The 27124-nt window shown below is 40.9% G+C and overlaps 1 protein-coding gene across 2 annotated transcripts in view; it reads right to left on the bottom strand.

Annotated features, from left to right (window-relative positions):
- The window catches only part of ARHGEF10 (Rho guanine nucleotide exchange factor 10), a 188373-nt gene that overhangs the window by 7728 nt on the left and 153521 nt on the right, over window positions 1-27124 (bottom strand). For both annotated transcript variants that reach the window (XM_030555561.1, XM_030555560.1), the window contains 3 exons: window positions 23003-23145; window positions 12948-13122; window positions 528-650 (listed from right to left, as the gene is read on the bottom strand). In XM_030555561.1, the coding sequence (XP_030411421.1) occupies window positions 528-650; window positions 12948-13122; window positions 23003-23145 (441 nt within the window). The remainder of the gene's footprint in view (window positions 1-527; window positions 651-12947; window positions 13123-23002; window positions 23146-27124) is intronic.

The following is a 27124-nucleotide window of genomic DNA, read 5'->3' as shown; positions in this document are numbered from 1 at the left end:
CAATCATGTCACAAAAGTAACCAATCAGGAAAAACACTGAACTTTCAAAACTCATCTCTCCAAGTCCAGTATGCCATTTCTCTCCAAATTTGGAAATGAACACCCCCTTGACTCTCCTCCGACATGCCAATTTGCATTCTGATATAACATTGTCAAAAAAACTGTAGAGGAGCACAACATTTCTCTTTACAGTGGAAAGGCTGTTCCAATCTTAAACACAGAGGTTTTTTCCCTCCATAATACATGGTTTGACGAGCTAACCTCTGTCCCACTCTGCCTCAAAAGAACAACAGTTGTAGTCATGGATGCTGATTTAATAAAGCAAAAACAACAGAAGACAATAGAAATATGTTACAGATGTATTATAAAACTAAGTAGGATCAACAAATACTCATAAAAAAACTCAAACCATGTCTATACAATACACAACATTTTATATATTTACTTGATTTATTGACTAAATAATGTACTGAAAAGCCAATCTTCAGCATGCTATCTTATAAAAATAGATGAAAAATTTTACTCACCCGTTACTTTTGGAATTCCTTGCAAACGAGGCACTGGTAGTGCTACTATAATACCCAGATTTGTTCCAACTAACAATAACCCATGGCACACCAGCAGACTGGTCACAGAAACACGTTGTTGTCCTGTGAAATTCAGAGAGAGCTGCATTATTTAACAGACATAACCTTTGATTTTGTGAAAGTAACCTACAGTAAACTGCACATAATTACATTGTTATGGGCTCTGATTCAGCAAAACATTTAAGCAGAAGCTTAAATATTTTGCTGAAGCAAGGCCTTGAAACTTTACCTGCATGCCATATAACCCACATAAACTGAAATTACTTTTGAAATGCTGCTGAAAGCAGCTATATATTACTTTTACAAACAGGTTACTTTTACATATTCTTCGTAACAACACTACAATATATAATACTATATAATACAAATAGACAAGGGTACAGTGTTACATTGTGTTCAAGCCTCAACACTGTCCATATTTCATGAGCATAGCTGCATATTTTTCTACTTCTCTGTAACAGCTTGGTGTATTTTGGGATTGCTCAAAATCTTCACAGCCTTTGAGGGGGAAAAAAGATAAATGATTGATTCAATGCACATGGACTTTCAAAAAATCCTTAATAACCTCCCTCATAAATGGAAACTAAGTAGTTCTGTGAGACGAGGCGGAGTTATGTCCTGAATTAGAAACTGGCTGAGAGACAGAAAGAAAGAGTTGGACTAAAGTGTTGGCCTGGGTCCCCCAAAACTCCATATTAGGTTCAGTATTGATTTATATATTCAGTGAGGTTCTGGAATAGCGGTGAAGAGTGAGATGGCAAAATCTGCAGAGCATATGACATTTTTTAGTATGGCCATTACTAGAAAAGATTGCGGAGAACTCCAAGGAGACCTAACAACATTAGGTAAATGGACAGCATGATGCTGATGAAATTCAGCATTGACAAATGTAAAATAATGCACATAGAAAGGAATAATGTAAAACTATTTATACACATTGCTAGGTTCCACATTAACTGTAACCACTTAGGAAGAAAGACCAGATCTTCATTGTGGACAGTTCAATGAAAACCTCTGCTCAGCGTGGAGTTGTGGTAAAATAAATAAATAAATAAATAGGCAAGGTTACATATAGAAAGGGATAGAAGATAATAATTAGAATATCAGGATGGCATTACATTACATTATTTTACATTTGACAATGTAAAAACTTTCCTCTATGGTGTCATTTCTTCAAGGTTCCCTTCTTTGCTGGCCCTTATAACTTGTATCTCTTTTGTAAAGTAATAGAATGGATTTTTCAGCTATCTAGAGAAAGAATGTATGTCAGAGCAAAATAGCTTCAGATTTATTCATTAAACCAGAGGTTCTCAAACCAGTGGTCCGCAAGCTCCATTCAGGTGGTCTGCGGATTGTTCCCTCTAAAGTGTGCGCCTGGGCGGCTGCACACAAGAGAATGAAGGGCCACCCACCTGATTAGTGGAGCCACTAATTAGGTGCCCGGACCCTGGAGAAGACGCACATGTAAGGTGAGGTGGTGGCCTTAGGTGGAAGGGGGCAGTGGGGTGAGAAGATGGGGTGGGGGGAATTTGGGACATGCATGGTGGCGGTGGCCAGAGAAAAAGGTGACTTTCCCCAGCTCCAGGGCTGCAGTGCCAGGGAGAGATGACCTCCTTTCCAGCCCCAGCTTGGGGGTTGCTGTGGCAGGGGAGAGAGGGCACATCTATTGCCTTAGAAAGGTAAGACTACTGATATTAAAATATGAGTTGTGTGCTTTTATTTATAAAACCAAAAAAAATTAATTATTATTAAGAGGTTTTTTTTATATAGCGCTTTTATCCAAAGTGCTTTACCATAGTTAGCTAACGGTACAAACAACATCTGGTAAGATCATTAAGTGGTCTGCAAAAAAAAAAAAGTTTGAGAACTGCATTAAACAATAAACAGGAGACAGAAGATTTTGATTAATTAATTGAAAGCCTGGAGAGCAAAAGCACTGGAGAGAAAACGGGATGTTAGAATGTGTAAGGATGAAAGGACAAAACAGTCTTCAAAAAGCATCTGAGAGAAACAATATGGTCTTATAAAGCAACATCTAGCAGAGCTAGTGAAATCTACTTACAAGTATAAATCAGGCATAATGAAAAAATCCATAATATTAGTTTCTCTTTCACCCTCCCTCGCTCTCTGGTATAGCAAACAATAAGAAGTCATCTTAGCATACAATTAAAGTTCTATGTCTACAAGACATATGTGTCTTGTGAAAGCTTAATATTTTTAACTGAAATATAAATGAGGAGATGTGTTAGGTTTCCAAAGGGGAGTATGCAAGCGTGCTCCTTTCACAGCTGATCAGAGGGACAGCCTTGAAGGAGACTGAAAATTCTACCCTTACAGTCAGAAGGTAGATGGCATTAAAGTGATTGCAGCTGGATGAAAATGGAGAAAGGAAGACATCTATCAGAGGAAAAATCATAATATCCCAGAATGATGCCAGAGGCTACAGCCTTGATCTGTTTGTGAAAGTGAAGGCAAATAAAAACACATTAATAAACCAACACATTTCCTTTTTGAAACAAAGAACCTACTAAGCAAAGAACAGTAAGTGTTATACATGGTACCCACCAAACCAAACTCACATCATCTAATATCAGGTTGCTTTTCATACTCAGATATTATGCAGATATTTCTATATACTAATTATGATTTTCATAACTGAACAATTTCATTAGGCTTAGCTTGGGATGGGCACAAACCAAAATCATTTCTAATTACTGAACTTGAGAAGATCTCAAAATACACAACTGATTCCAGATTTCCAAATTTAGCAAATATCTTAATAGACCAAAATGAACCAAATCCTTAGTTACAAACACCTCTGAATTTGGGGGGTTTCAAGAGCAGAATCTCAATTTTGTGGCTTAGCTCATCCATAATGCAAACAAGCTTATGTTCCTAAATACGTAACATCTTTGGGTCCAATCCTACTGTTCTTAAGCAGGCAAAACTCCAGTTTTATCTATCTCAGCACTGCAGTAATGGGATCTTCACATATCTAATATCTGCAATGCCTTTTAGGGTGTTCAACACTGGGGAAAAAATCTCAATGCCTGTCTTCCCACTTTAGCCTTAAAGCAAATTCTAACTCGTAATTTGCACCTGTGAAGTAACATTTTTTCCACATGTGAAAATATTATGTGATTTGCAGGCAAAATAGAGTCCTATATATAGAACACAACCTTATGCATGAACCACTAAAAGTGAGGTCAAAAGGAAAAGTGCTTGCTTTGAAATCTTGGGAAAGCAGGAAACATCTGCATGGGAATACGTATTTTTGAGATAACTTATAGTAACACATGATGATAAATAAATCACTCATAAAAAGGTTTAATTGTTGTTTGCAAAATAAGATTTGTAATCTTGCTATGGTGCGCAAATTTGTGATTCTTAAAGTTTGTTTATTCTATCCCGGGGGAAACAAATGCGAACAAGCAATGGCCGCTGATTAATTTAATGTGTTCTACCTAAAAACAACTACAACGACAAGATATTCACCATTGCAGTCTTCAAGAGAAGGTGATAAATATAAAAGCTAAATATTATTATTCCTGTTTTAAATGAAATATTTCAGATGAAATTGGACTAATACTTAGTGGAATTGTTAAACTAGTGAACTTAATAAGACCCTGATCCTGGGAAGACTTATGGACATGCTTAATTGATCAGGCTCATTTATTCTGTTTTTTCCAGGTTCAAGCCTCCATCTAGATCTTCCTCAGGTATCAGCTTTTGAATCTGGTCCTGAAACTGGATATATGTAAGTGAAACTTTTGCCCCTACACAGAGCCCTCTGCAGTCAGTTCTATGCAGGGATGCACCTGCACAGATTCTGCTGCTGGATCTGGCCCAACCTGCAAATTAAACTGGCTAAAAACCCTACAGTACTGTTTATTGTATCAGACTATCCTCATGTCTTTCCCTCTTTTTACTCTTTTGTAGGATGGCAACTTGATAAAAAACCCTTTAACAGCGGTGAGGGTTTATTAACTATAAAAGAGTGTACTTTATTTTCTATAGAGAGGAAATGAGAAAATGGTTTTTCTTTGTCTCTCTTTCTCATCAGTTTCCAGGAAACACACTCGTAATGTTAGAGGATAAAGAACGGAAACTATCCCTTTGTTACATAGATAACTTGTCATCATCTATAAGCACAAAAAAATCTGATAGTTCAGGGTTAGCAGAATCTCTCTCAAAGGACAGACTGCATTACAAATTTTAAAAACACTTGGGAAATTGTTTGGTTTGAGGATATTGAAATATCAGTGTTCTTTTATTTTTTGGTAAACATGTGATCATGAAAAAAATACAAGCTAGTTAATAAAAATGTGATATGTATATAGTATGACTATTAATCAGTAATACTTTTAAAAAAACCTTGTGAACAAGGAAGCATAGTATACATGCCTTAAGTAGACTATATGAATTGTGACAGGGGTTGTTGCAAAGTTGCCTATTTGAACTGTGGACCAAATATATTGGGAACAAGTTTGCCCTCAAAGGCAACTTATTGGCAAGAGGTGTATGCTCATGCCACACCTAGTGTCTTTTCTACAAAGGCTACTAGACCACTTCTGTTACCAGCTAAAGGGGTTGGTTCTTTGGCTATAATGGTAGCAGCGTATACTGAGCTGAAGATCCTGGGTTCTAACCCCCTCGTGTTTGCTGCTATCTTGCAATTAAAACAATTCCTATTTTTAAACTTTCCAGTATTCTAGAAACTGACAGTTCCCCCAGCTTCATCTTTTCCTCACACCAGGCCCCACATTAGATCCCTCACCCTTTTCATCTCCTGCAACCTAATCCACTCCCATACATTCCATTGCATTAAAAACATAGGGCCAGTAGATCCATCAGGAGGCCATTTATAGTTCCCTGATTCCCAGGACCAGTCTATGTTGCACTGAGCCCCTAGATAAATCAGAGTAATCTAGAAGCTGCTCTAACTTATGTCAGCTGACTACATGTTTAAACAACTGAACGTAGTTAGACTGGAGCATGGTTGTGCCACTTCCCCTTTGGGGCTGAAGCGTGGGGGTGCACGTTCGACACCAATTGAGAACTCTCCCACACCAGAGGAACTCTCAGCTGGCTGATTCCTGTTCCTTTTGAGTCACGTAAGTAGTGTAAAGGGCCAGAATACAACCAACATCCAGCCCATAAATGGCAGTATTCAGGAACTCCCAAGATCATGGGAGTAACTGCCTTCCACTACAGATCTCCTCTCCGCTAACATTACCTCCCCAACCAGAAGCCATCAGATGCCTCCCTGACAATGTATCAGATGGAGAAAAACACAACAATATTATTGGTTCATGTTTGTTATGGGCTAGGTCTGCTTTTTTATTATTCAACTTGCAGTTATTAGGAAGACAATCCTTTCCTCTGCCATTTTCTCCGTGTTTCACTGTTGTCTTACCGTGCACTCTGCAGTGGGTTGCAATGTTACCTTTCCCAAGGTAGAACAGGCACATTCTTTGTGGAAGGGAAGGCAGGCCGTGACATTCAATGCTGGCAATAAAACTGTGAAAACCTAATGCTAAATTACTTTGTATTGTGTTACTTCAGCAGAGCCATATAATTCAGAATGACCTTTCCCTCCTGGAGCGGTACGAGACAGACAAAAGGATTATAATTTTCCTCTCACTCACACTGATTCTACAGTAAATGTAATTCCATTAACTGCAAATGGATCTACTGAGGTAAAGAAGAGCAGAATCACAGCAAATCCCCAGGGAGCCAGTTAAGCTGGTTTTACGGCCCTTTCGTGTGCTGAGAATCTGATCCAAGGAGTCCAGATTCTTGATAGACTTGTCATGACATTGGGTCTATTCTTCCTGTAGCAAACATTCTCTTCCATAGGCACATTAGGAGGATTTTTAGACTAACTTCTTTCCTCTGTTCTTCTCATCCCCGAGTTCAAAAACCATGACCTTTTACTCATTCTTCTTTTTGCATGTTAATGAGCATCTGTCAAACTGCATACAGTTAACTGGGTTGTTCCATTTAAAATACAAACATTCCCTCACAGCACACATCCGAGCCCTGGATGGACAGCATGAATCAAATGCCCACACACCCCTAAGCTTTTCTCAGCACAACACGCTACAATATAAGACTTCTAAACATGCAGTCATTTCACACCACTCCTTTTAAGCTCCCAGTATATGACACACTGTCTGACGTGGTCTTTGGCTGTTTTTGTTTTTAATTGTAAAAGGCTCTGAGCAAATTTATTATGCAAGCCACCTACTTCTCTCTCTTTTAACCTTTTTGGTTACAATGTTGTGGCATCATGCTCAGAGATCCAAGAACTGCTACTGAATAACTGGAATGCATTTAATGTTTCAAATGGACGCTATTGTAGCATGTTTCCTGCACAATTTCCACTCTTGAAAAACCCTTTGACTCACAGGAGAGGTTTTTGAAAGAAAAAAACCCCCTAAAGTTTTGAGAATTACACCAGAGGATATTAAAAATAGCCAAAAAACTCTTTTACAGGAACACATTGGTCAATTATATCAATTACATCAGCCTATTTTATTACCATGGCAATGACAGCTTAAACTAAATATTTTCAATATGACTTTTTTTTTCATTACACTCATAGAGAACAAACATTTTCAACAAGAAATTCAACACTTTCTTTGCACCACTGTAGGAAATATTAACTTAGTGTTAATCTTCTGTTTATGCTGATCCTCATCCTTTTGCAAAAATAGGACAAATTAAATGGAATGGCCCATTTAAACACAGAGCAAGAAGAAAATTCAGTAACCAGTCTTCAGTGTGGGAGTTGCATACAATTTAGAATAGACTCTTAACAGAGCACTGTAAAAATGAAGAGATATTAATGATACCATTTACAGTGAAGCTTTATTTTGAAGCTAATGCAATATACAGTAGGTAGGGTGAGATGGTAAGTATGTAAGAAAGGGATTTAATTTTTAAATCTGCAATTTTATACACTATTCTGTTTAAGGAAAAAAATACTTTCAGTGCCAAAAAACTGATCATTGTTCAAATCAAAGCAGCATGCTGGCTTTCCCCATCCTCTTCCCCGGTGCTGGGCTAAGCTGCACTTGGGGGCATATGGGTGCAAGTGATCTGAATATCATCCTTATGTACAAACAGGGAGATTTGGAAAGAAAAATGAAATCCTATCTTTTAATACCATTGAAACATTTTGGACTCTGAGAACTTTGACAAGGAGATGAACTGGAAATAAATGAGTAACAGGCATGAGCCTAAACTCCACTGCAGAGAGGCATGCAGCCAGATTGCAGGCTGAATTGTGGTATTCTGCTTTGGCCAATAATTGTTTCCAAACACTTAATGAAATGTGAATAATTGAGGAGATGTCAATCTCCTAGTAGAAGCTTCCCCTTCCATCCTGGCCAGCTCTGCCATTTCCTCCGTCCTCCTCAGGGCCTGTTCATTTCCAACCTCTCCTGAACAATCCTTTCTAACTTAGGGTTGCCACGTGTCCTGTTTTCGATCGGAACTCACGGTCAAAAAGAGACCAGCAGGTCCGGCTCCTAGGCAGTGGTGGGGAGCACGGGGGTCTGTGTGCTGTCCCCGCCCCAAGCACTGGCTCCGCAATCGCATTGGCCGGCAACCATGGCCAATGGGAGTTTGGGTGGTGGTGCCTGTGGGCAAGAGAAGCACACAGAGCCTCCTGCCCCCCGCCACCTAGGAGCCAGACCTGCTGGCCACTTCCTGGGCACACCATAGTATCAGGACAGGCAGGCAGCCTGCCTTAGCTCCTCTGCACTGCTGACTGGAAGCCACCGAGGTAAGCCCGTGCCCCAATCCTAAGCCCTAACCCCCTCCCACAGCCCTGAGCCCTACCAAATTCCTCATCCCAGGGCCTTCCCCAGAGCCTGCAACCCCAGCCAGAGCCCTCACCCCCCCCGCACCCTACCCCCCTGCCGCAGCCCACAGCCCTCTCCCACACCTTGAACTCCTCATCTCTGACCCCACCCCAGAGCCCACCCCCAGCCCAGAGTACGTACCCTCTCCTGCACTCCAACTGCTTGCCTCAACCCGCACCCCCTCCCAATCCCAAACACTGAATCCCTTGGCCCCAACCCCCACCCTGGAGCCCCCTCCTGCACCTCAAACCCCTCATCCCTGGTGCCATCCCAAAGCCTGCACCCCTGTTAGAGCCCTTCCCCCCTCCGATACCCCAACCCCCTCCCCCAGCCCAGTGAAAGTGAGCGAGCGTGGTGGAAGAGCGAGTCATCGAGAAAGGGGGAGCAGGGGTGGGGCCTTAGGAAGGGGAGGGGCACGGGGCAGGACCTCAGGGTAGGGGCGGGACAAGTGTGTTCACTTCTGTGCGATTAGAAAGTTGGCAAACCTGTTCTAATTGTTTCCCTCCTTCCCATTGCTTGTCCTTTTCCTGGCACTTCCAAGGCTCCCACTGTCCTTCCTAAGTGTAAGTCTCTCCCCTTTGCTTCCTTCCATGTTCCCAGCAAAAGACTCCCCTTGTTGCTTCCAAGTGTTGACAACCCCTTGTGTCAAAACTGCCTGCTGCTTATTTTCCAAAAAAGGATGGCACACATACTTGAAGTGTTTTTTATCAAATAAAAATCATGGTTTTTACTGACATGAGAAAAACGACCAATTCCAGTTCAAGGCATTTTCTATTTTAAAAACAGTTTCATTAGTGCACACCACATTACACTTCATTGTAGTTATATAGTCAAATTGTGATTACATAAGGTTGAAGATTTGGAAATTAATTTAGGGTTGTACAAATAAAAAGTAAAACCGCAGTAGGCATAATATTAATATATGTAATATAATACTGAACATTGGAACATCTATACATTTTAGTTCAGTATTTTCTCACGGAACTTTCACATATGACTCATATCAGTTTTCACTATTATTTAACTTCATATATATATATACACACACACACACACACAGAAAAACTATCATCAAACTGCTAAATATGTCTCAGTAATTGTCACTAGTATATTCTGGTAATTATTTTATTTTTCCCAGTTTATTTACCAGTGCCCTGTCCTAAACTAGTTTTTCCTGTTAAATTGCCAACCTTGTTTCCAAAACTAGTTCCCCTCTTTCTTTTCAGGAATCCTAGACCCTTCAAAGCATTTCTATAGTCAGTGCAGAGGTCACATTTCTTATTCCTAACTCATGCAATCTCTGCTTTAAAACTATTATTTTTGCTATCATCTACAAACTTTACTGATGGTAGCTGTGAATGTGAGTATGTGCTTTAACACATTAGCTTAATCCCACAGGGTAATAGAAAGAAACCTACATAAACAAAAGAACATTTGGAATAAGGTCTTCACCCTTTTATTTTCTGTAGTAAAACAATTACATGTGTGTTTTAAAACAAACTAAACTGGGTTGCCACTTTAATTGTTACAACAAAACAAACAATAATTATATTATAAATAATTATTTTTGGAATAGGATTAGATGTCAAGATGTCATTGTAAGAAAAGAGAATAGCTACCTTTAATGAAATTATGATTAAGGATTAGCTGTAATTCTAGCAACCTGTTAAATAAAGAATAGATGTTCCGTGTGCAGTGCTGCTTTTGCATTTCATGGTGTGCAGTGGGACACCATCAAGTTATAACCAAAAAGTATTAGGAAAAGTTATCTCTAACTAATTGCCCAAATTTGGAAAGAGATGCATGCAAAAATGCATTTTTACTTTCAGTCACTCGAGGCCCAGATATAGTGCAATGGACACACACAAATTAGGGTGCCTGGGTGTAACTTGTGCATGTGAATACATATACTTTTACATGTACCCTTTTGAAATATGGGCAAAGCTATTCTATTTTGAGAGTTTATCAGGGAGGCTATTTCAGCACTGATTTTATTATTTATATCCTATTGTAGGATAAGATTGAATGTACAGTGACATAGGTAACAGTGTAATTTATTGTGCTATCAACTATTCAGTTCTAACAAGAAAATTAATCCTGATTCTCAGATGCAGTCAAAATGAACCCTGTGTGGTGAATCAAAGTTGTCTGTAAGCCACTCACCATTGTAGTCTCCCAATTCCTGGGGCAAATGAGGGCTGGTTCTGTTCCTGGTATACATTTGAGCAGACTTGGGGCTGTGCTAGCCTGCCAATTTGTGACAGCCCCTGTGCAGGGCACCTGGCAGCCAGTGGCTTTATGCCACCCTGGGATTCCCTTACACCAGGGGAATCTCTAGCTGTTCACTGGGCATAAAAGGTTGTTACAAGAAGGAGGGAGAAAAATTGTTCTTCTTAACCTCTGAGGATAGGACAAGAAGCAATGAGCGGTTTAGTTTGGACATTAGGAAAAACTTCCTAACTGTCTGGGTAGCTAAGCACTGGAATAAATTGCTTAGGGAGGCTGTGGAATCTCCATCACTGGAGATTTTTAAGAGCAGGTTAGACAAACCCCTGTCAGGAATGGTTTAGATAATACCTAGTACTGCCATGAGTGCAGAGGACTGGACTAGAAGACTTCAAAGGTCCCTTCCAGTTCTATGATATTGCAAAAGACCAATAGTCCTAGCCTGATATCCTGACAGTCGCTGGTAACCACAGCAGGGAAAGGAGCAGAATGCTGGCAGCTCCCCTGGTGGCTGTACTGCCCCCATCCCCGCTCACTCATCCCTGTCCTCTGGCAGGGCTGCAGCTGTACAGACAGAGGAGACGCAGCTCTGTGGAAGAGGGGTGGGGCTGAGGGCAGTACAGCCATGCCAGAGGAGTGTCTTTCCGGTACACCATACCAGCTATAAATATCTTGCTGGTACAGGGTACCGTACCACCATACTTGCACTGCTGAATATCCTCTCTTAGTGGTCTCTTATCCAAGCTAAAAAATCCCAGTCTTTTTAATATCTCCTCAGATGGAAGCTACTCCATACTGCTAATCATTTTTGCTGTGCCTCTCTATACCTTTTCCAATTCAAATCATAGGTGGAGCTAGGAGTGCTGGGGATGCAGCAGCATCCCCCGGCTTGAAGTGGTTTCCATCACATACAGGGTTTGTTTCAATGGCTCTCAGCACCCCAGATTCTAATATATCTTTTTTTGAGATGGGGTAACCAGAACTGCATGCATCATTCAAGGTATGGATGTACTATGGATTTATATAGAGGCATTATGATATTTTCTGTCTTATTATATATCTCTTTCTTAATGGTTCCTAACATTCTGCTAGTTTTATTTTGACTGCTGCTGCACATTGAACAGATGTTTTCAGAGAACTATACACAATGACTCCATGGTTTCTTTCTTAAGTGGCAATAGCTCATTTAGACCTCATCATTTTAATGTATATTTCGGATTATGTTTTCCAATGTGAATTACTTTGCATTTATCAACATTTAATTTCATCTGCCATTCTGTTGCCCAATCACACTGTTTTGCGAGATCCCTTTGTAACTCTTTGCAGTTTGCTTTGGACTTAACTATCGAGTAGTTTTGTATCGTCTGCAAATTTTGCCACCTGACTGCTTACCCCTTTTCCTCATATCATTTATGAATATGATGAACAGCACTGGTCCCAGTACAGACCCCTGAGGGACACCAATATTTACTTCTCTCCATTCTGAAAACTAACCTTTTATTCCTACCCTTTGTTTCCTGTCTTTTAACCAGTTACTGATCCATCAGAGAATCTTCCCTCTTATCCCATGACAGTTTACTTTGCTTAAGAGCCTTTGGTGAGGGACATTGTCAAAGGCTTTCAGAAAAAGTCCAAGTACACTATATCCACTGGATTACTCTTGTCCATATAAAAAAAAGAAAGAGGAGGTGCCACAAGTACTCTTTGTTTTTTTTGTTGATACAGATTAACATGGCTACCACTCTGAATCTTGTCCATATGTTTGTTGTTCCACTCAAAGAATTCTAATAGATTGGTGAGGCATGATTTCCCGTTACAAAAGCTGGATTGGTTCTTCCCAACAAATCTTGTTAATCTATTCTTGCACAGTGCTACAAAACAGACCAAAATTGGAGCCCTCAACTGGCCTCCTATATGTGATTTACTGTTTTCTCTACGTCCTGTAATGGGGATGGTAGATATGGAGAGAATTATTTGCATATCCTGCTTTGAAAAGCAGATGGTGAACTGAAATATGTGAATCCTATTCTTTAGTTTCTTAAAAGATTGTCTTTCTGTTAACTCTCATAGTATCGCACAATCTGACATACCGACTACCCAACTATTCAAGAGAGAGAGACTCAAGCTGCACAGCTGACATCTAGATACAGTTATAAGTATGAAACTAGGGTTCTAGTTCAGGCCCACATCTATGAGATACTGTAGCAGAATAAAAAGGGGGTGACTCAACCAAAACAAAAATGTGAGTATAGAATGCAGTTACCTGACAAGATATTGTGAACAGGAGTGGCAATGTTAATGTCCTGGAGGTGTTTCAGTGTCTCAGTGTGGAACAGGCGGAGTGTAGATCCAGATGTGAAGGCAATCCAGATTCCCACTCCTGCAACAGCCATGTGTGAGATCACCATCCCTTCTTCTTGATGAGCTTCAAAATGACGCTATAAAAAAGACAAAGAATCTATAATAGATGCACCAATGACATTCATTTGTACTTATGAACTTCTCAGAGTAGGAAATGTGCCTTTATTCTCTTTGTAGAGCACCAGATTGTCTGATCCCTTTGCTCCACTAAGAGCAAGTCCTGACTCTGCTGCATATGGTGTTAGTTTTCATTGCCACTTGTTTCAAAAAAATGTGCATAACTATTAAGGAGGGAATCCCAAACTCTCACCACTAAAGTTTTACAGCTGCATATCTGATTACATCCTGGGAATTTAGAATTTGATAACAGTTGTTACTTAACAGAAATTCTGCATTTCTGTATTTAGCTCCAATGGGAACACAAGTACAGACAAGACTTCTGAGACTGGACTTATTTTCACCATCATGTTAATTAAATCTGCAGTAGAGCTCCCACCAGTAGGGTATTTTGGAAGACTCCCTAGCGTAAACATGGCCTGGGTTTGGGTGGAATGTACAGACAAACACTCACTTGGAATGCAGAACAGAACTTCACTGCAGTGAGAATGAGTCAGTCACAGTAATTTCTCCTGGTGCATTTTTAACTTTCCTGGGTGGGATTTTGCTTTCTGCTAGGAGTTTCAGTTGCCTTGAATCCCCTTGGGACTGGGTTTCTGTGCCTGCCCACCATTTTACCCAGTAAATGGGAAAAGACTCCCAGTCATTTTGAAGGGCCCACGTGTCTCCACACATCCCTTGCTAATTCCTTCATCTCAATCTTTTTCATACTTCACACAGTGGCATTAATAATCTGTCAAATGGTGACCATAATGAGCATTTCTCTCCAGTGATCCAACCATTATTGTTGTAATTATTAATAGTTATTTTTATTTGTATTACCAACGTGCTTAGGAGCCCTAGTCATGAACTAGGGCCCCCAACAAAGACAGAACTAAAAGACAGCCCCTATGAATAATCACTCCTATTTTAAACTTCTCTTTGAACAAACCATTCAGTTAAAATTGTTCTTTTAAAAGAAAGTTTTAAAGTTTTGAATATCATCATGATGTACATAAACATCAACACTGAAAATATGGCCTCAGTCTTTCATGGCCCTAAAGGTATATAGAGAATAGTTTATTAGCATAAGATAGGCTGCTATAACATAACCTAGCAGCTAATCATAAAAATACGTAACAAAATGTCCCTGTAGGTTTTGTTGTCACTGAGAAAATTCTGACCTCCCTCAGATAAGGATATCTGAACAAAAGGACACATTAAGAAGGGTCAAATTTAACATTGCCATCATTTCATTATGTGGAAAATTCACTGTGAATCTCCCCTGCTTTAGAAACACTCAATATGGAAGACAAGGTGAAACAGGATTAAAATCCTAGAGGCTAAAACGACCTTTGATTTACAAATATTAGCCCTGAGAGGGCTCAGTGGGGAACTCAATTACTCCATTACTCATTTTTATTTCTTTACCAAAGAGATAAAATACTATTAATAATATCAAGGATTTTCTTTCCAGTCTTTATTTAATCCAGTTTCTACTCAGTAAAATGGACAATGACATTAGGGATATATTGATCTTTAAAAAGCAGATTATTAAAGGCTCTAAAGGCATCATTACTTACTCAATTACATATATTAATAGGTAAGTCTTATGTAGTATTATTGCTTGCTTTTTGATCAAGGTATGAGCTTTATAAATGTTGATAATTTATGAGCCTGGTCCTTTAAGATGATGGGTGCCTCCTGCCAGAGTGGTGAGTGCCCTCATCTTCCTTAGAAGGCAAGGCCCTGCGCTGTGTCCAGCGTGTTCACAGCAGTATGCTGAAAGCCCATGTCACTCTTAAATTGATCAGAATGCAGGAGAGCTAGTTTAACTGGGATAATTTGTTTACTAGAGTATATAATTACTGTTCAAATTATGCATGGCCACTTTAATCTGGAGTCACATGGTGATTACCCCTGAAATAAGTAAACACTTTGGCTAATTACAAGAACTCTCCCCTAGCTCCAGCAAGGATTCCATTATGAGACAGGACCCTATTTGTGTTTTGTCTTTAAGGTATAAGACAGAACTCTCATATGTAACTGAAGCCCTTCAATCATTAAAAGCTAAGTTTGGCCATAACATTTGGAACTTGTTTCCTCCTCACCATTATAAGTGAATCGTATTTGAAGTAATAGATTGTTGTTGTTTTTTTGCATAGGGTCACTAGACGTACTGATAAAATTGGGACAGTTCTGATATTTAGTTGTTTGTCCCGCATCCCGACCGATGTACGGTTGGGACGTCATTTGCCCCGATATTTTGGCTTGGGGCTGGAGGAGTACACTGGTGAGCTCTCACCTCGGGTCCCAATAGTGCTTATTTGAGATGGCTCTCAGGAAATGGCAGGCTGCAGGACCCTGTGGCCTGCAGGCACAGGGACGGCCAGAGCGGGGAGTGGGTGTCTCTGTGTGCTGCAGCTACCACAAGCACTGGCTCCATCGCAGCCAGTGGGAGCTGTGAGTTCAGACAGGGCGCAGACCCGCCCCCGGTGCCCCTGACCCTGGGGCTCTGTGTGCTACTCATACCCCCAACTAAGTCCTGCCCCCACGGCTTCCAGCCAATAGCAGCTGGAGCCAGTGCTTGTGGCAGATGCAGCACATGGAGTGGAGACCCTGCTGGCAGCCATGGACCTTAGGAGCCAGAGGAACCTGCCATGTGTTTCCCAGTGGGTGGGAACCATCTCCCAGGTAAGTAGTGGGGCTGCGGCTGGGCCCTGTGCCCATGGCAGAGCTATGGGCGGGAGCCAGGGCCATGTGCTTGTGGTGGGGGCCAGGGCCATGCGCCCTCAACCTGTGGCTTGCAGCATGGTTGGAGTGGGGGCCCTGCACCCCCGACCCGCAGCAGGGATACAGCCAGAGCCAGGGCCCTACGCCCCCGACCTGGAGTGGAACTGTGCCCTGCACTCCCCACCTGTGGTGGGGCTGCGCCCGGAGCTGGGGCCATGCACCCCCGATCAGCAGCAGGGCTGTATCCAGAGCTGGGGTCATGTGCACCCGACCAGCGGCAGGGCTGCATCCAGAGCTGGGGCCATGCGCCCCCACCCAGCGGCAGGGCTGCATCCAGAGCTGGGGCCATGCACCCCCAACCAGTGGCAGGGCTGCATCCAGAGCTGGGGCCATGCACCCCCAACCAGCGGCAGGGCTGCATCCAGAGCTGGGGCCATGCGCCCCCGACCCGTGGCTTCCTCAGGTTTTGTATCCCCCTTCCCCCATGGCTCTAGTGGGGTGTGTGTGAGTGTGGGGGGGGTAAGCCTGTGGCTGCCCCCCCATCTGTCTCGATGTTTTGTTCTTGTCATCTGGTCACCCTATTTTTACACGTTGTGCCAGGAGGCTGCTTACTGGAGTGTGCAGAGATGTTCGTATACGATTAAGAATCCCTGTAATACCTCCCCTGCATGGATTCAGCCTCAAGGATTCAAGAGTATAGAACTGTTCTATGTCTCACAATACTGAGAGACACTCTCAATTTTATTCTCACATTTTAAAAATAAATGTTCGCTGTTTATGGTTCTTAAGCAGATAGTATTACATTCTGGTCATTTAGTGCCAGCATCTAATCCACACCTTTCTCAAAGACCATTCATATCAGGCCAAATTCTTCTCTGAGGGCTTGGCTACACTGGAGAATTGCAGCGCTGGTGGTGGGTTTACAGCGCTGCAACTTACTCACCGTCCACACTTGCAAGGCACATACAGCGCTGCATCTCCCTGGATGCAGCGCTGGCTGTACTCCTGCTCTGCCTGGGGTATAACGATTGCAGCACTGGTGATACAGCGCTGCTCCACCAGTGTGGCCACCAAAAGCGCTGTAATTGGCCTCCAGATGTATTCGGAGGTATCCCAGAATGCCTGTTCAGCCACTCCCAACAGCACTGCAAATGCTGCAAATGTGGCCACACTGCAGCGCCGGTAGCTGTCAGTGTGGCCACACTGCAGAGCTTTCCCTACACAGCTGTACGAAGACAGCTGTAACTCCCAGCACTGTACAGCTGCAAGTGTAGCCATACCCTCAGTCCATCTTAGGTACTTTTATGGGCTCCATCATCACAGTATCTGGGCACCTCACAATTTAAAATATCCTCATTAACACCCCTGTGAAGCAGGGAAGTTTTATTATCCCCATTTTACAGATGGGAAACTGAGCCACAGATAGTCTAAGTGACTTGCCCAGAATCACTCAGGAAGTCTATGGGAGGACAGGGAATTGAAACTGGGTCTCCCAACTCCTCTTCTAGTGTCCTAACCAATGGGTCATCCTTTCTTTCAGTCACTGTCACATTACTTGACAACATACCTGACAACTGTAACTCCATTTATGTAAATAGAATTACTCCAGACCCACATCCATGTAACAGAGGAGAATATAGTCTATCTTCTCTTATTATTCCTATTTTCATGCTTGCTGTTTAGTGGGTTTTGAAGGGGAGGGTTTGGGGGTTTTTTTTTGTATTTTGTTAAGGAATTGTAATATTTCTCAAGTGCACAGGTAATAGTAAATGAATAGAGAGGGTCTATTTGGCTGTTAAGTTATGCTCACATTGTCAATTCTGGTGAGTCAAACTGCATTACCTTTTGGCCTTACTAGTGACCACACTCTAGAAGGCAAGGAGAGCATCTCTGCTGTATGCATTTATATCTACTATTTTACAGTGACGTTTTTACTCAAGTAGCATAGAAAAACTGGACACTCAGTGAAGCATGGTATTGTACATATTCCCATTTCTTAAACTCTCTCTCTCACCTCATCTCAGTTTTTCTTAAATAAGATACACAATTTAAACATACAAATGTATAATTTGTCTAATAGAGCAAGAGTTGGAGACATTCATTTGTCACATTGCAGGCAGATCTCATGGGTAAGTTGCTCATCCTTCTTATGACTGAATTTCCTGATACATCCATAGTACATGTAAAAATTTCATGACAATCATGGCTTCAAAAATAATGTGCTTTTGCTTTACAGTATCACACACAATTATGATGATGATAAATGCATGTTGATAAATCCTCTTAGGGACTGATCCAAAGCCCAAAGCTCATTTCTAGACTTCTGGCTTTGGATCAGGCAGGTAATTAAACTAATGATACAAAATTTAAAAATGAACCATTTCTGAAGTGTTCTGCTCTGACCACGAGCAGGAAGATGATTCTATTAGCACAACTGCAAACAACCCACATCGGAGTCTCTAATTCATCTGTATTTACCAGCTAATTCATTAAACTACTACATAGTGTGTGCTTCTGTTTGTACAGTTATCTGAGACAGCTAGGAAAAAAAAAATCTATTAGCCATGCTCCCAGCCACATACGGAATGCACAAAAAGCCATTCTTCTCAACCAAATGGTCTTCTAATATAGAGCAGGAGCAGGAATGGACCGAAACCCTGGACATTCTTTTGCCAGTGCATAAATCTTTTCACTGAAAGTAGCTGCTGGCATCTACATTGATTGCATTACCCATGTGAAACACAGAAGTTGATTTTTATCTTTAAAGAATTTAGTTCATAGAACAAGCTACTGAGTGACAAAACCAGACCTATCCCCAATCTTTATGTAAACAATCACAAGTTCTCAATTTAGCATTTTATATTTCCTATTCTTGAGTTTTCATAAGCACTTTCTCTCTCCGCCTTCCATTCAAAGCCCAGTTTTTTTCCCCTCAGACTCTCTTGTTCCAACTCTATAGCAACAACAGAGCTGCAAAACACATTTTGGATGCCACAGTTGCTCTTTCCAGCACTGGAGCCTGACATGGCCCACTATTGTTTTGACAGTGTATTGCATAGTTGAATTCCTTCTTTTCAGAGGTTGCCCACTTGCACAGTGCAAACTCAGTTGTGATTCCAGGCCTAAATAGCTATGCCAAGAACTGCACCATGGTTTTTCAAGCATAGCAAGCTCCACATAATGGGTCTCTTTGTTCATGAAATGGTGACTGACTTTTGACTACTTTAAAAAAATTACAATAGTTGGGCAATGTAAACGGAGGAAATTTCTGTTTATTCAATACATTTCAGATCATTCCACTTAAATCTTTCAAACTAAAGTAGTTTGTCTATAATTAGCCAAGTCTTGAAAAACAGGATTATTTTTCATTTACATAGTGACTTTCAGTCTCTAAAATACTGAAATATTTTAAAAGTGCAATCCTGCATGAGTCTGTTTGCACAGAGATAACAACAGGATCAGGGTCTAGACACACAGCAATATTGAAATGCTGCCACCTTTTGATGGGAGGTTTGTAGGGAAATAGGACCCAAAATGCTAAATATTGCATTAGTGGGAGGGAAAGTAGTGAGAAAGGGCAAGGGCAAAGGCAAACGCCTACACTTGGGCTAAATGTGTATTGGGATCTTTAATACTATGCAACACCAGTTCCTTGCTTTCCAAAGTATCCCTGGCCAAGGGGCTCCGGGCACTGTGCCATTTCCAAAACCATACTGAAACATTACAATTAAAACATTATTTACATTAAAACAAAATGAATTTGAGGGAGCCCAATCCATACAGAAAAAGGGGGCAGGGAATGAGAGCCAGCAGAAATATAAAGGGCCAACAGCAGTCATTTAAAAAAAGCAAACATTAGAAATGAAGGCTTAGCATGCTTTGAAAAAGCAGGGAGAGGTGGAGTAAGATAGATTTCAGAGGAGAGGGAGTTCCACACACAGTAAAGGCATATGTAAACATATGAAAATAAGATCTCTAAAAGGCAGGCAGTGCCTCATCAGGAAGAGGTGTGGGATGAGGATTTGGAATTATAATTTCTACACATGAACTAGTGATGCACAGATGTACAGCGTCCTATCCCAGGAAGTTTGGTGTCTGCCTTGGAGGAATGCTTTAACAATATTACCAGCTGAGTGCATCCAAGCGGCCTCATCCTTATCTTGCTAAAGCAGAAGCTTTGCTACAGGGTAGAGGATTTTCATTCCTCCTTCATGTCCCTTCTCATTGAAGGGAGTCACTCAGGGCACGTCCCAGTGAGAGATGAGGGGATTTACCAAAGCTAAGAGCTTCAGATATTCCAGGGCTTACGTCCTGTAAAGGTTCCTGCTAATAGGTAGCTCATCTCAATCTCCCACCAATTCACCTTTCCCATAACCACTAGGAGCCATGCACACAATTAAAAAAGCATGTTAAAAGAAAGGTAAAATAGAAAAAAATTGAAAAGTGGGAGCATTCACTCAGATCAAACAAGTCATCCCAGCAACTGTGGTCACAGAAAGAAGGAAGTAGAAAACTCACTATCACCCCCCAAGTCTTTGACAGAGAATCCTGCTACCAAGCTTACCAAACAGACAATACTGAGAACCATGATCAACAGTGAAACAAAGTTAATAATAAATCACACAAGCAAGGAGAGACTGTGGCTCTCACCGCAGATTCTCATCTGAAAGAATTCCATGCTGTAAAATTCATGGAACATAAAGTATCTTCCTCGCAGGGGGAAGGAAAGACTTATCCCTGTTAGGATTTAAGCCCCCTATGTTTAGGCCACTAAGCCATGCCCCTGATAGAGTGGTGTAAGATCTGGAATAGGCACAGGGTGTAAATCTCTTTGGCAGAGCGATCCTGAATAACTGCCTGGACCCTCGAAATTCCATCTGTCTTGAAAGAAGAGAGAGCTGGTTTCTATAGAACTCAGTGTGATTCACTGGAATCCATCCTCCAGTATTCCTTTCCCTATTCTGAGTGTAAAAGAAATGTGAAAGCTCCTTTCCTCTTCAGCCAAGTGCTCCTGCACTAGCCACTGTACCTGTGAAGAGGAACAGCACTTTGGGACTGGGCTACTCGCAGTCTAACAGCTAGCTTAAGTGAACAGTCTAGAGTGAATTCTCCTCCCCGTCACACACATGCAGCTCCACTGAAATCATTGATGTCAGTGCGGCTCCATGCAAAACATGTAAGAATTTGGCCCAAGCAGTTCTGTAAGAGGAATGTTAATGAACTTACTGAGGCAGTGTGCAGCTGGGTCCCAGAGTGTGGGGGGATATAAACCTGCAACAAGGAAAGAGCAGTAGGGAGAAGGGAAGAAAGATATGGAGGAACATGCTGCCTGACTCCCTCCTTTCCCTTGACAGCTCTCAGGATGTGAAAAAAGCTGAAACTGTGTCCAAGGACTTTTTGGCAGATAAAAGTCTGCGCTTATTGTTGCTAATTTGAACTGATCACTTGGAGAGATCACTCCACATTGGTGCTTGGCCAATCAGCCTTGTGATGGAAGTCGGCCCCCCTTCTTCCCCCCAAGTATATTCACTGCTTCAACTGGCCTGCCACAATCAGACACAGGAAGATTTTACTGGTGGCTGAGGAGAGAAAACAGGGAGGATTATGGATGTGTTAAGTAGTCTCCACAGGGCAAAAAGCCACATCTAGCTACACAGAAGCAGAACTGTTGCCTGGAACCAAGCTTGTCTTCCAGGGTTTGTCTGCACAGTAGCTTTGCTTGAGCCAGTGCTTAAAGACGGCATTTGGGCCACAGCAGCAAGAGCTGTAGCTTGGGCCAGCCATCAAGGGTGTTTCATAAATTAAAAAAGACTAAGGCCAGAAGGGACCATCACGATCATCTCATCTGTCCTACCGCATGTTGCAGGCCACAGAACCTTACCCACCCACTCCTGAAATAGATCCCTAACCTCTGACTGAGTTACTGAAATCTTCAACTCTTCATTTAAAGACTTGAAGTCACAGATAATTCACCATTTACTCTTGTTCAAACCAGCAAGTGACCCATGCCCCATGCTGCAGAGGAAACTGAACTCCCCTCTGCCCCCCAGGGTCTTTACCAGTCTGACCTGGGGGGAAATTCCTTCCCGACCCAAAATATGGTGATCAGTTAGACTCTGAGCATGTGGGCAAGATCACCCAGTCAGACACCTAGGAAAGAATTCTCTGTAGTAACTTACAGCCCTCCCCACCTAATGTCCCATCTCTGTCCACTGGAGATATTTGCTATCAGCAGTCATGGATACACCATATGCCATTGTAGGCAATCTCATCATACCATCCCTTCCATAAACTTAAGCTCAGTCTTAAAACAAGTTAGGTTTTTTGCCCCCACTGCTCCCTTTGGGAGCCTGTTCCAGAACTTTACTCCTGTGATGATTAGACTTCATCTAATTTCAAGGCTAAATTTATTGATGGCCAGTTTGTTCTTGTGGCAACTTTGGCCCTTAAATAAAACAACTCCTCTCCATCCCTGGTGTTTATCCGTCTGATATACTTATAGAGAGCAATCGTATCTCCCCATCCTTCGTTTTGTTAAACAAGCCAAGTTCCTTATCTCATCTCGTTAAGGGATAGTATTCAAGCAGTTAGCCTGAGCCACCACCTGTGCAGCTGCAGCTACACTGCTAATTTTAGTGCTCTATCTTGAGCAGTATTAGCATTAGCACATATATGTCCACCCAAGCTGGGAACCACACCTCCCAACTACTGTACATATGTACCTTAAGAGTCCTGGTCTCCAAATTAGTAGACAACTCATGCTGATTTCCAGCACACTCTCTCTCTCTGTGTCAGCTCTCTTGGATCTAGATTTTAAAGCTAGTCCTTACACAAAATACCCTACAGTTTCCAGAAGTCACATGACAATTTAAGGGGGTAAAAATCAGACCAAAAATCCATACAAATTATATTGGCAACAAGTGCCAATATAAGAGAAGTTCAAGGTGCAGAGAAGGTGAAATCTCTATGACACAAAGTTAAACAACTCATAATTACATTTCTTAGAGTATTCAGTGGATTTTATAGGCTGTTTGAACTGATTTTTAATGCTTAAAGTCTATCCATTGTTATTTAGAATAATGGTGTTTCATGGCACAATACGCAAATATTACTTGTAAAAACATTTACCTCTACTGTATGTGTCTCAGTACTGATTATAAAAATTTGTCCACCAGACGCAGCCCAAATGGTATCTTCCATCATGAGTAGACTTCTAACTGGAAGAACCCCTAATTTCACTACTTTTTGGGGTTCTGAATTCCAGGCTCCATCTTTACAGAAGAAAAGAAGCAAGATCAAATGTTATACACATAAAAATGTAAGTTTTGATTTTCAAATTCACTTAAGAACAAATAGTTTGGAAAGCAGCATGCCTCACCCAGCAGTGACTGAGCTTTTATCACCTATAAAACAAAAGTAGTAACAGACAAACACAGAGACTTACCATGTGACTAGCAAGCAATCCACCTGAAACTTGGAAGAGTACAAATTATCAGTTACAAGAAAACATTTCCCTACATGCAGGATACAAGTAGCGACACTGCAAGCTAACTTTGTTTCTTGTTGACACTTGTGTAACATCTCTTGTCCAAACTATGGCCTTAGTTAGACCTGTGTAAAATCAGTGGGTTGTGCAGGTATAACACAGGGCACAATTTCAAGACATTGGGGAGACAGAGGTGTAACTGAACATTCAACTGGCTTGCAGTATCTTTACAAGTAGCGACGACGTATGAGAAGGAAAGAACACAGCTATGAGTCTATGCTGAGTTTTCAGAGATGGCAGCCAGAAAAAAAACCTATTAATTTGGTATTTAAGCAAATTTTATATGGATTCGGTTGGATGCTATTAACATGGAACACCACATTGCCATTTTCAAAGTGGCGCTTTGCAGAGCAGAACCCAACGGTTTGTCTCATCTTACTCTCCACTAACTGCAGTCCAACTCTCAAAGCATTCATTTATGAGAATTTCACACAGCTACAGTCACTCTCCAGGAAGGAGGAGACCGAAGCTGGCCTATTACAATATGAATTACCTTTTGTGCTAGAAAGGCTCAAAGTCCAGATGCATGAAGCAGTCAGTGACAGTTTTACTACAACATCTACCACATTAAAGTATCTGCCTATCAGAAACTTGATGGGATGGACTTTCTGCTACTAGATTCTTAACTTTCAGAAATGCATTTTAAAAGAGATTAAAGACTCATTTTGTGCCATATCTTCTGTGTATAGTTCAGTTTTATTGAGAATGCATTCTGGTTTCAAACCATCCTGCAGTTGACTCAGACTGGATATAGCAGACCAAAATTAGATTATCCCTAAATACATGGTGTAACATCAGGAATACAGTATCCTTCTGCTTCAGCCTGCATACCACCACTTATCAGTGTGGTCAGACTACTGCTTGACATCTCTTTGAAGCAGGGATTGAAAATTAAAGAAATCATAGCAGATTGCTTTGTCAGAGATTTTGCTTTTAGCAACATGATCTTGTTTTGAATATTTTTTGCATGCTACTTGCATACCTACATTTTGAATTGCATATAGAATTAAATAATTTTAGTAGCTTTACCTTTTATTGGTCTTTTTTTTCCTCTCTTCTGGTCTGTCTCCAATTTATCCACATCTTTCTTAAAGTGTGGTGCCCAAAACAGAGCTCCTGCCAAGGCCTCACCAGGGCTACGTACAGCAGGACAATTACCACTCATGTTGTACATATAAGATTCCTGTTAACACACCCCAGAATGATATTTGCCTTTTTCACAGCTGCATCACATTGTTGATTCATACTCAATTTGTGACCCACTATAACCCTCATATCCTTTTTGGCAGTACTAGCACCTAGCCAGATAGTCACCATTTTGTATTTGATTTTTCTTTCCTAAATGTAGTATTTTGCATATGTCTTTACTGAATTTATCTTGTTGATTTCAGACCAATTCTCCCATAAAGTAATTTTGAATTCTAATCCAGTCCTTCAAAGGCCTTGCAATCTCTCCCAGCTTGGGGTCATCCACAAATTTTATAAACATATTCTCTACTTCATCATCCAAGTCATTAATGAAAATATTGAATAGTATCAAACCTAGGAGAGACCCAGGCAGGACCGCGCTAGCTATATCCTCCCAGTTTGACAACAAACCATGGATAACTACTCTGAGTATGGTCTTTCAAAAAGTTGTGCACCCATTTTATTGTAATTTCATTTAGACCACATTTCCCTAGTTTGCTTGTGAGAATTTAATGTGGGACCATGTCAAAAGCATTACCAACATTAAGATAGATCAAGTCTACAGCTTTCTTGCTATTCACTAGGCCAGTAGCCCTGTCAAAAAGGGAAATTAGGTTGATTTGGCATGATTTGTCTGCCTATTGCTTATCACCCTATTATTCTTCAGGTGCTTACAAACTTATGATAGATACATGTTCACCTTTTCCAGTCTCCTGGGACTTCACCAGTTTTCCATGAGTTCTTGATAATGATCACTTAATGGTTCTGAGATTGCTTCAGCTTGTTCCTTAAATTTGTCAGCTTCTGCCAATTTGAATACATCTAACTTATTTAAATAGTCTTTAACCGGATCTTTCCCTATTCTGTCTTGTGTTCTGTTCTCCCTGTTGTTCATATTAATTGTGTTAAACATGTGGTCATTGTCATCTCTTTTAATGCCTATTTTGCTTCAGTTTTCACTAAACACCTCAGCCTTCTTGGTGTTGTCTATTGCTAGCTCTTCTTCCCCACCACGTAGTGAACCTTCACTTTCTTCTTTCTCTTGCTTATATGTATTTATAGAACCTCTTCTTATTGTCTTTTACGTTCCTTGTTTTATTAATAAGATATATAAAATGTATTTGTTTCTAATATCTGTGATTACACTGAGAAACTCTCACCTTACTTGCATATCTATCTGTGGTCGGTGTGAGCTCCGGTAACGCTGCCCACTTACTGACATCAACAAAACACATTAGCATGTGCTCAATTTAAGCATATACTTACATAAGCTCTTACATAGATTATATGGTCTTTGAGGCTGTGATTCTCTCTTTGCTACTTGCCTATGTAGTGTTTAGAACAATGGGGCCCTAACTCTTGTTTGGGACTCCTGGATACCACTGTAATACAATAATAGTAATAATGGTAAACACATGCATAAGTGCTTTGCTGCATCAAGACCCAAACAAAATTGTAGTACTCGTAAACTGTATTGCCTCTGATATCTGCAACTATATAACTGTTCTTGACACATGCTTAGAATGTGGTTCTAATCTGAAAAGTATCTTTGTATAAAAGACACTGAGTTCCGTATTCATTGTGTCACAACGATTTCCATATCAAATAAATTCAGTCTGCAAGTGAGAAGAGTGTTTCCAATTGATAGCCCTACAAATTCTACCTGTGATGTAAAACTAATCTGTGTTCTCTCTGACTCAGGCATTACCACCAGTAATAACAAAACTTAGGGCCATGTGCCTTCCTCACTTCAACCACATTGTCCTCAAATTAACTGCTGTGGTGGAGATTTCATAATTGTTTAACTGAGGTCATAATCTGAAGATAACAATAGGTGCACAAGTGCCCTACACTTGGAAGTCTGTTTACTATTTACATTGACTATGTGCAAGTCAAAACAGAATCCAGTTCACTGTCCCCGAGCTATTTTGCTTCTTCAGGGGTAAGATTAGTAAAACATGGCATAGTCTTACTATGTCCGCTAAAGTACACAGACTTTGAATTTGCACCATGAGTAAACCTTCTGAGTAAGAAGCTGTTTTTTTTTATACAGTCACTTTTCAGAAATGAATCGCATATTAAATTTAACTAGAGACTATCTTGTTCATTCATTCAACACCATTTCTTTTCAGACATAAATGCAATAATCGGTTTATTTCCTGCATGTCTGAATTTGGTGTAAAACATAACTGAAATGTATAATGATTCCCAACGTATTCCTACCTTGTCTCTTTCAGGGTCATCATTTATTTTTAAAAGTTAGGCATTTAAGGCCTTATTCAATATAAACTGAAGACAGTGGATGTCTTCTCCACTGACTTCATTCACTGAAGATCATGAAAAGACTCTCATTGATTTCAGTAAGTGTCTGGATTATGCCCTTAGTACTCTTGATGACTTCAATACAACAACTCATGTGAACAAGGGATTGCAGTCCTTCTTTAGTTACTTTTGATCTCATATCAAAAAAATCTCATATATAGTCACTACATGTAATATGTTATATATACATTAAA

Source organism: Gopherus evgoodei, chromosome 3 (genome assembly GCF_007399415.2).
Source record: "Gopherus evgoodei ecotype Sinaloan lineage chromosome 3, rGopEvg1_v1.p, whole genome shotgun sequence".
NCBI classification, from domain to species: Eukaryota; Metazoa; Chordata; order Testudines; family Testudinidae; genus Gopherus; species Gopherus evgoodei.
This window is presented reverse-complemented; position numbering and strand designations above follow the sequence as displayed.